Source organism: Onychostruthus taczanowskii, unplaced genomic scaffold, assembly GCF_017590055.1.
Source record: "Onychostruthus taczanowskii isolate IOZ18803 unplaced genomic scaffold, ASM1759005v1 scaffold42, whole genome shotgun sequence".
Taxonomy (NCBI): domain Eukaryota; kingdom Metazoa; phylum Chordata; class Aves; order Passeriformes; family Passeridae; genus Onychostruthus; species Onychostruthus taczanowskii.
Genome location: NW_024501682.1, coordinates 414,993 through 425,921, shown reverse-complemented (window position 1 = coordinate 425,921; position 10,929 = coordinate 414,993). Strand labels below are relative to the sequence as shown.

Sequence of the window (10,929 nt, the reverse complement as noted above, 5' to 3'; positions counted from 1 at the left end):
TGCCCGTGCCGCAGGCCGGGGGCGGTGCGCGCTCCGCGGCATGGCGGGCGCTGCGGCCCGCGGCCCGCTCCCGCTGCCCTGCCTGCTACTCCTGCCGCTCCTGCCGCTGCCGGCCGCCAGCGCCGAGCCCGAGCTGCGCTTCAGGCCGCCGGCCGAGGCCCCCGTGCGGCTCTTCACCGAGCCCGAGCTGGCCAGATACGACGGGCACCAGGTAGGGCCGGGCCGCCGCTCTGCGCCGAGGCCGGGCCGGGCCCGCACAGCCCGGCGCTGCCGCCTTCGCTGGCGCTCCGAGCCCTGGAGTCGCCGCCAAGCTCGGGTTTCTCGTGCTCTGCTGCGGTGCCGCCCCGCCATCCCCCGCGCCCTGCCCTTTGGGGCATCTCTCGCTTCTCGGGCAGCAGCTTGCGGGAGGCTTGCAGGCAGCCGTGTGCTCCAGCCTCTGCGCCGCGGTCCGGCTGGCAGCTGCCCGGGCTGATGCTGCACACACACCGTTTGATAATTGGGTGCCATGTGCCCATTTTACTCGCTCCCTGCTCGCAAGGTGCTCCTGCCAGAGAATTCCAGATTACCCTGAGTTGGAGCCAAAGTTAATTTTCTACTGCTAATTCATTAAACCGTGTACTTAGACTTTAAAAAAACAATACAAAATAATAATTTTTAAAAAACCCAAAAAACACAACAACAAAACCCCACCAAGATTATCAAAATAACAAGACAGTTTTAACTTAGGAGTGTTTAGCTTGCTGTGATTCAGAAGCCTCAGCATAACGCCAGACTCAAAATGATATGGTCCTGTATTGATACACATCTGCTTCTCTTTGGAAACACTTGCTGTCTGACCTTCTCGGGGTCTTCTCTAGATACTTTGAAGAGACTAACCAATGTCTGACTAAAATTACATCTTAGGTATAAAACACAAAGCAGAAGCACTGGCTTATTAAGTAAAACAGATGTCACCAGATCAGATTTACGTGTGTTTATGTATTTATCTTTGTTTCTTAAATAATGCTGTTGGCCACACACCCTTTTATTTTGGGCAATATCCATCTGCATTAGGAATAGAAAGATGCTGTTGACAATCTTTGAGCAGACTAGTGTGCAGACAAGAGGTGACTTGCAAAAGGGACATGTCTTCTATGGTTGTGCTGTTTAGATTAAAAAGATTCTCATTGCTTATGGCTAAACCCTCAAAGAATATTAGGGGCAGTTTAAAGAACAAGCAAGAAATGTCAAGAGAAGGAAGGTAGTATGGTGGTATAACAAGAGTAAACATACAACAAAGAATTTGTGTCCTAAGAGCTTGTGGATTTCACAGCTAAAACGAACTGCTTTTTGCCTGTGCTTAAGTGCTGAGGATGTATTGATGGCTTTCCCTCCAGGAAGGACAGCCCATCTACTTGGCGGTGAAGGGAGTAGTGTTTGATGTCACCTCTGGAAAAGGTTAGTGTGCTTCTCCTCTGCTGTCTACTTTGCTTTCATTATATTATTCAGACATTTGGTTTTAAATATTCCCAGGGTATTGGAAGCCTGCAGTTCAATTGCAACAAAAATATACACTTTTTCCTCTTCTAAAAAATTTGATTTTCCTCCTCTGACAGCTCCCCCTACTAAGGTTTTGTCTAGAACTTAGACTGGTCTGAGATCACAACATGTAGACAGACAAGCCAGCACTGTCAGCTAGCTTGGGCACTGCTGATGAAAACTGGAAGATCCCAGATACCTGAGTCCTTGCCAGACGTGGGGTCAAGCCACATGGAAGCTACAGCATTTTACTGCCCTGGTTATATGAGCTGAGCAGATCAAACCTAATGTGGACATACCCACTGTACAATATCAACACTGCTGCAGCTGCATCTTTTCCTTCTGTGCTGGTGTTCACACCCCTTGCTGGTTTTGCCTTCCCTGAGAACTACAAATGTTTTAATTGGAGCTCCTGCTACTTAATCCAGATTTGCTATAAAAAGTTTGAAGGGACCATGAGGGTTTTAGACACTTGCCTTATGATTCGTTTATCATAAGTAAATGAATGGCTTGTTACTGTGTTTGTACTAACGTTGTCTGGGCATACACATTGGGTTGGGCAATCTTCAAATCCTAAATGACACAAAGCTTGCAAATTCTGGGGTCTACAAACATCTCATGAGAATGTAAAGCACAACTCCGGAAATAATAGGTAAATTTTAAGAATGCAGTATAGGAAGTTCAACAGCTGTATAACCCCAAAAAGTGGGAAATCCAAAGTCAGTTCTGGAAAGAAGTCCTAGGCTTGAGTTGTTGCTTTCAGTTCACTGTCATTCAGTTCACAGTCTGGTGAAGGGCAGAGGCTGAACATACCCTGTACATTGTCAGATCATCACTGGATTTATTTTTTTTTTAATCTGACAGAATTTTATGGAAAAGGAGCTCCATACAATGCTTTGGTGGGAAAAGACTCAACAAGAGGAGTTGCAAAGATGTCTCTGGATCCCGCAGATCTTACACATGATACAGTAAGAAAATAGGCTACCAGTTTAATTGCACTTTGTAAATTTATATTGTCATGCAAGATGATAAATGATTATTTTAAATTGTTTGTATTTATATAAGTTGACACATATTTAAAATCAAAATGCATTAGTTCTCTTCAGATACATAAAGTATATTTACTGGTCATGAAAGGTGCTAACAGCCTTCAAGAGGAAAGATTTTCATTTATGAAATCAATGCAACTTCTGTAAACACGTAAAAGGGAAATTGCCCGCTGTTACAAAGATGCTCACAAAGACAGTAAATCCCTTTCTTTTGGTTTGGTGTATCCTGACGTGGCAGTGAATGCTAGCTCTGGTGGTAGGTTGTTGCTTGTTTGACCTGAATACCTTAAAGTTTTGTCAAGGCTGAATTTGAATGGAAAGAATACAATTACAAGCTGTACTATCAGTTTTGTTCATCATGCTCTGCAGTGTAAGCCCAAAAACTGAGCCTAAGGTTTACAGTAATCATTAAAAAAAACGTCATGTAAATATCTCTATTTTTATTTCTTTGAGACAGGACTTTCATTTCCATGTTTCCTTTAGACAGGACTCACAGAGGAGGAACTGAAGTCCCTGGATGACATCTTCAATAATGTTTATAAAGCCAAATATCCAATTGTTGGCTATACTTCTCGGCGAATTCTGAATGAGGATGGCAGCCCCAATCTGGACTTTAAACCTGAAGATCAGCCACATTTCAGCATTAAAGATGAGTTTTGAGGAACATTTTTGTACCCAGAGAACACCTGGGCAGAGGCACAGCAGAATATTAAATTAATTCCCTGTGTTGTGGAGTTCATTACTACAATTACTACTCAGAAAATAAGTCTCTGCTCAGAAAATAAGTGTGTGTGTGTACACACATAGCACAGAGGAAACAAACAGATCTGTAGTAGTGTCATACACCTGGGCTGTTTGCTGAGAATTACAGGAAGTATTTAACCTGCAAGTTCTTTCTGCCAGGATTTCTTTGTTAAGAAGTGTATAATGTAAAATTACATTCCTTAGAAGAAAGAATTTTAATAATTGAAATATGACTGCTCTTTTTGTAAATCCCAAGTTGTTTCCCACTCCTTGGAAAAGTGTAAAAGAATTATTTGGACAAGCTAACATCAATTCTCTGTGCTTCATTTGAATGTAGGTATCACAAGTACAGACAGGTGCAATGCATTATATACAGGCTTACATTTTCAAAAGCATTATGGAGTTTAATATTTGATGGGTTTGAGAATACTGGATATAAAGCCACTCAGTCTCCTCAAATGCAGTTACTGTGGAGTATTTCTGCAAAGCCTACAGCTGTGAACTGAGAAAAATAAATATTTTTTCCCCCATGAGGACTACTGTGACACGTTAAATAAGACTGTTACGTTAGGTTTGGATATTAAAATAATTACTTATTAAAAATAATTATCAAAGTTGTCATCTATATTAGATTATGATGATTTCCTTCTATCTTTCTCTGACAAAAAGAGGAAATTATAGCCCACTGCTTGCCACTTACTCTTACAGCACAGGTTTATTATAGCAGCTTAGTGTCCTATGAACATTGTTAGTATTTTTATATTAACAATTTCAGCTCTCATTTTTTTATGTCTCTTAGTTTTCCTTTGTTCTTATCCTGGCTTCATCACTGCTGTTTTAATGAAGTGTGCAGTGCCATGTTCCTCTTCCTCTTAACCTGATACAAAACTGCAGATCCTGCAGTGTGAAAGCAAACCCCCTTGATGGCATTTCCCTGGCAGCCTTCCAGCAGCAACAGAGGACTGTAAAAGCCTGAGCTGTATAAATTGCTGCTAACCCCTGACTTTCACTCACGTAAGTAGAATGTGAATTGTCCCATATGTGGATTTATGTGTCATTATTTCTCATGGTTGTCACCATTTTGATTGATATGGGGAAGACTAAGCAGCTGCTCCCAATTCTGTATTAATAATACAGATATAATAAAAATATGATTCTGTATGGTTCTTCTATTTCTTAAGCATTTTGGTAACTTTCTAGGAAGGGAAGTTTTTATTAGATGATTCTCCATCTTCTAGTTTGCAGGGGACAGCTGCCTGTCAGTTGAATAACTAGAAAAGCTGTTTCTATGTATTTGCCCATTCTTTCACAATGTTACAGATTTTATTCTAGATTTGTTTCTCACCATTAGACCACCTCATTTGCAGGAGGGACTCCATGGGCCCTCCCACTGTTGGATGGTGCTCTGAGTAGAAAAAAATAAATCAGCATCTAAGAAATTACTATTGCTTCAGATTATTCATTATTATTTTGTGTCACTATTTACTACTACCATTACTGCTGCCCTTTTGATTAGAGACCAACAGCAGCTGGGAGTTTGCTCCTTGATGATACCTGTTGCCTTTGTGGGAATGCATGTGGGTTGGGTGGTTATGGTGGTTGGTTGATTGTCAACATTTCACAAATAATTTTTCAGTGCCTACCAGTTTTTTTGCCCTTCTCCTCCTTACCTTGCATGCTTCCTGATGGGGCAGCTTCAGTAGTTGTGCTGCTGTGATTACTGTAGAAGTCCTTGCTTCATCTGGCATCATGATATCCAGCTGCATTTCAAAAAAAACCCTTGTAGCTCAATTGCACTCATCACCACTGAGTGGCTCAGTGTTCCTCTTCTCTCCCTACTTTTCCTGTTCTCTCTATGAAATCACCTTTGCTGGTGTCAAAGCAGGTAACTCAGCTTCTGCTTGTACTAAATTTCAGGTTCTTTTCAATGAGGAAGTGCTCCTGTTGCAACAGGAAATGGTGATATAAAACCCCCTCTTGTATTGTAAGATCCTCACAAATTCAACCTGCTCTCACCCTTGTCTGTGAGGGAGATGCATTAGTTCTTCCTTTCTGTTATTAAAGACAAGGTTATCACAACTGAGTGCATTTTAGCTTTTATTGGTTTTATTTATTTATTATTAAAATTTATTTATTTATTTATTTATTAGAACTTTTTGGTTTTATTTCCACTTGGAAATGGAAGGTTTCACATTTAGTCACTTCTTAGGCTATTTCACTTGGGGTTTCCACTCAGTAGAAGTGTTACAACAATAAGGCTTTAAGTGGACACATCCTTAACACATTTTCACTGACTTTTAAAAAAATGCATTCAGAGTACCACAGTATTTCTTTTAGTGTTAACTCAACAACACTATTTTATGTCTAAGGTTGTTTTACTTGCCAATGGCCTGAAATTGATTTTGCTTAAAAGCGAACTGTCAGCTATGGCTGCTTTGTTCAGGCAGCTGCATTTCCCTGACCTCTGTATTATTCCAGTAAAACAGGTGCCCTCATGATCTACAAATTGCATCCAAAACAAGCAAGCTGTGCAGAGCTCTGTTGTAGCCCTCCTACTCCACACCTCCTTTGGAGAGTCTAGAATTTCTTTTCAATTTGCTTGGGGCTTCCAGATAGCATTGCAAATGTCATTATTTTTGCTGTGTGCTTCCAACATCCATCTTGCTAATTGAAGTCTGAAGTTTTACTGAATTGCTGCACCAAGAATTGCCTTCCTTTAGTATTTAATTATAGTTTACTCTTCAGAATGTCAAGAATTATCGGATGGGCTCACTTACCTAGATGATGCATAATCTGAGTTGGTGTTTCCCAGGTGGCATTCTTTTCAATAGTCCCTCACTTTGACCCTAACACATTTGTGACAGGATAAATTCTATCTCCCTGCTTCAAGAAGGACTTCTCTTATTAACAATTGAAGCATTAGGACTGCAAGTGTAAGCAATAAAACTCAGTAAAGGGTTTATGAAATGCAAATCAAAGTATCCTTCTTATTTTTTGTAGTTGTAGAGAGTGCAGTGAAGAGAAATCCTCCTAAGAACATGTTATTAGTTATTGCATCCTAATATAACTAAGACCACCTGCTGGAATGGAGGGGCTCGGAATTTGCAGACAGAGCAGCTGAGATTTTTCCAAGAATTTAGGATAAGACCTTAGGATGAAGTTCTAACCATAATATGTATATAGACACCAGTTTTGGGGTTTTTTTTTAGCCCTTTGCCAAACCAGTTTTTTTTTTTTTTTTTTTAGCCCTTTGCCAAACTATGAGTCTTTCATTGACTTAAATCAGGTTTTTTATTAGTTTTCTTCTGCAGAGAAGGTCTTGTGATCCTTTGAAAATTGCAGCTTAGACTACTGACCCTGTGGTCTGCTGATACCACTGGCTATGAATTCACATCAGTGTAGGAATCACAGTGGGATCACAGTTCAGACTGCACTTGTCAGACCTGCCAGACTTCCATGTTTCAGTAAAAATCAAAAGAGGATGCTTATCTGTTTAAGGATGGTGCTTTGGAATGGAAGAAGCCTCAAAACAGTTTGTAAATCACCTCCTTTTACTGTTGTTTCAAAACCACTATCAGGTAATACATTCAACAAATGATAGTTTGGAAAGGTATTAAATTGCTGTAGTCTTCCCTTGTAAGAATCCCAAGAACCTGTAGAACAAGACAAAATGGTTTAGATGACTTTCACATATGTATTCTGTCCCTTTTAGATGAATATATTTATCTGAAATGGGCTCAATGTAATTTGCATTTGCTCAAGAGAAAATGGAAGAGATGTGGAAAGATCCACTTAGGAAGCCCAATGCTAATTTTTTAGCAAATCTGGTTGAACTGAAAGGAAAAAAAAAGTGAAAAAACCCCATCTGCCTACTACAGTGAGTGAAAAAGCTGCCATTCAGAAGGATTCAGCTGCACATCAGGAAGATGTGCTGAGCAGCTCTGATTAGTGTTTGCATATTTTCAGATGAACACTGGATGTCTTGAAATCCCAGACCTGATGTAAGCAATGACAATCACACACTTTGTTACCCATCATCCACTTATTCCTAATGTTTTCCTCTCCATACAGGAAAAAATAGACAAACCATGCAATTTATATGACAAATCTGTGCCCCATAAGTAATACTCATATAAATGCACATGAATCTATAACCTGAAAGCTATTTACATGGTATACAGAATGGCAGTTTTCAAACAAACTAGTACTTGTCTGTGAATGCTTTGAAACAAACAAAAAATCACTAAACTTTTAAATTTGTAGCACTTCACTCAGAGGTCTCTCTGTGAGTCCCAGTTCAGACAATTACAATGTTCAGTGTAGTTGTCTGCTTTGGTAGAAAACTCAGTGCTATATCAAAAGGTGATTTTTCCCCCTCTGTAGTCAGTCAGAGTGTCAAAGACCTGGGTGTATGATAGGTGGGCATCACTGCTAGAAGTACTCTAACAGGCATGATTTTGACCTTGGCATGTCCAAAATAACCCTAATGCAGAAAAAAATAGGTGGGAAATGAGAATTTATCTTAGTGTGCTACTGGGACAATTTATACTGGTAGATCTGGCAGAGCAGATCTGATAGCAGTGCTTCCTATTTTTGCTTCTGTCAAATATGGCCAATGAGAACAATGTAAACTTGCACCCTTATCCATCTCTTGGGCTTTACATAACACCTTCTGGTTTAGCATTTTTCTTTCTGTTCAGTAGAAAGTATGAGTCCTGATTTACTTGTTTACAAAACTTACACTTAAATCTTGGCTTGGTTAATCTGTTGATGAGAAATCCAAACTAAAAGAAACAGAGATGAATGTTCTGTGAAAAATACAGCTTGTGCACCTGGATGAACTGCAGAGCCACAGGAAGTACTCTTGAATAAACAATTTCTTTGAATATTTCCTGTAAGTTATTTGTAGCTGTTGCCATCAGAAATTTTGTACTGTTGATGAATGTTCAGCTTACCATGTTCTGCAGTACTTCTTGACAAGAGTCTTTATCATTCTGACATGAGATATTATCCTTCTGAGAAGTGAAAAGTTTAGAAGAAACTGGGTGCAGGCCATCTTGGAGACAAGCCAGCCAAGAGAAATCAAAATATGACCTAATTTTCCCTCTACTTAAAGAAAGCTTTCTGAAAAAGGAAAAGAAATCACTATCCCAGGGTCTATATTTTACCTTCCAGATTTTGCTTCTTTCACTTCCTTTGCTGAAAGTTTTCCCATACTGTGCAAAGGCAGCAGATAAAGCCTTGAAAAAGACTTGAATCTAAACCCTTGCATTGTGAAAAATTTAATCCACTTCTCCTGAGGCTTTAAAGATTACAACAACTCAGATAGTGGCGTACAAAGTGTCAAACACATGAACTGAATCAAGCCAGGCCTAAGCTATTAGGAGTATCTGAAGGCAGAGCTGAAACTTAGAGCTTTCACCCTTCTTTTGTAGACAACAAGAGCTTTGAATGGAAAAAAAATCCTTGAAGGTAACACTTGTTTCAGCCAGTTTGGGCAGACAGAATTAGATGGTGTCTGAGAACTTCCTCGTGCTGCCTTGCTCTGTGCTGCTGTGCAGGGATTCTAAAATCATTTGTGTTGGATACACAGAACTAGTTACCAAGCAGTTCACTGCCTGGAGGGTAACTTTATAGATTAAACTGATAACTGGTTCAAAGTAGCCAGGCCAGATCAGGAGTATCCCAGGAAGGTTATTTGCCTCATTGGGGGCTGTGGATCCATAGCCTTTATTTTACACTGCAGATAAAAGTCCAGGTAAACTCAAAATTATTAATTACATTTATCCATTTATTAATTTTTAAGTTTGAGCAAAACTCCTAAAAACTTTACTAATAAGAATAAATATCATTCCACAAAAAAGCAAAGTGTTCATTCCGAACTGTGCAGCACACCTAAGTACACTTAAGGCAAAAGTGGTAATCAAGGGAATTACCTGTTTAAATTGAGATTATATTCTTAGGTAACATGTCTTGGAAGTGTCTCAGGCATTTCAAAGATTTTCCCTTATTTATTGTTTCACCATGCTCTGTATTTTGAAATAGATGCAAGACTTTTTAAGAATAGGGCAGTAGGACTTTCAAGGCATTTCTGAAGTATTTTCATGTTACACAGAGACAAACATACATGTGCACCTGAGGTACACAACAGACAGACCCAGCAATTTGGACAAAGGTGGCAGCAGTCTTACAGTCTTTTAAAACATGTTATATTCCATATATTTCTTAAACTGACCAAGTCACAAATAACCCTGACACAACAAAAATGATAGGCAGAAATGAGCTTGTAGAGATAGCTGAAAAACTCTCAGTATTAATGTGTGTAAAGACCAATCTATCAATTTCAGTGAACTTGAAAGGATTTTAGGAACATGAGCTTAGCAGGGATGTTTGGTGTGTGCTGAGACTCTCTGATTCGACATATTAAATATTATTATTGTCCCTAAATTCCTTCCCATTCCTCTGAGTGGTCTCCTTTGAGCTTAGCACGTCTTGCAGCTGGAAGAAAACAGGCTGCTAAAAGGTTCATATGTGAAGCAGCAGCGTACCAGTGCAATATAATGATGTGAGGCAGAGAAAAGGAAGGGGAGTGAAACTCTACTTACAAGAAGCAGCAGGAGACTATAAATAAATCACAGGAGAGTGCTCTTTCAGAAGAGGTGAAACTTGCTGATGCTCTCAGAGATAAGGCTGACCTTGAGAACAGAAAAGTGTGACATCCTCTTGGACACAGTTCTGGGGAAACCAGCATGAATTAAACAGCTCATACTGCTGGCTCCTTGCTTGACAACCTCAGTCTAATTTTTCAAAAACATGATGCCTTTGGCTTTGATACCTTGCAGGTGCCTGGATTCATGGAAAATCACACTGCTGCTGTTCAGTTCGTAGCTTATCAATTTTTCCCGTTTTGTCTTTAAATGATGCCCAGTTTAAGAAAGAAGTGAAAGAAGTGGAAGTGAAAGAAGGCTTTAGCCAGTGAAGAGGTGACCTGGGACACAGAAATGAGGGTACAGTTCTCAGCTTCACTACAGCTTTGCCTTCCTTAATGGCTTCCTAGCTGTTAAATAAGCTGGTGTTTTCCTTGAATTCCTTATGACTTTTATCCCTGCTGTAACTTCCAGCCTCTTGAGGAAGGTAATGTTGGCTGGACGTTTGGGCTGGTGGGACCCCAAGATGGCTATAGTATCAAGAATGCTACTTTATGGAACTCTAACTTTACTTTCCTCACTCCAAAGAGGTATTGCTTTGTGGTGCTTCATCTTTCAGCTGGAGTAAGTGAAGTTTACCCCATGTTGATCCAAGTAATATGTATTTAGGGGAAGCTTTAATACAAAGGAAAATAGTTACAAACCATTATTTTACAATACTGTAGCTCATTTTATTGCAAGGCTTGTCAGAGGCAGTGTGTGTAAATTCCTCATGGTACTGTGAAAACATGAATGTAAACTAGTCTAAGTCTTTGACATGTATCTGGTTTATGTTACCATTAAAAAAACCCTGCACTAGGCTGTTTGATTTAAGAACAACAGAAATAAATCAGGGTTTTTCCTGGTACTAGCTGAAAAATCATCTTGCTGGATGTGTTTTCTTCACAGCTGGGAATCTGCTGGCCATGTGT

At 39.8% G+C, this 10,929-nt stretch overlaps 1 protein-coding gene across 1 annotated transcript; it reads left to right on the top strand.

The window, feature by feature from the left end:
- On the top strand, positions 1 to 4,753 carry NENF (neudesin neurotrophic factor). Its single transcript, XM_041413637.1, has 4 exons — positions 1 to 211; positions 1,377 to 1,437; positions 2,383 to 2,486; positions 3,051 to 4,753. Exons 1-4 carry the CDS (start codon positions 41 to 43, stop codon positions 3,225 to 3,227), a joined length of 513 nt encoding a protein of 170 aa, XP_041269571.1. The 5' UTR covers positions 1 to 40; the 3' UTR covers positions 3,228 to 4,753.
- The last annotated feature ends 6,176 nt before the right edge of the window (positions 4,754 to 10,929 follow it).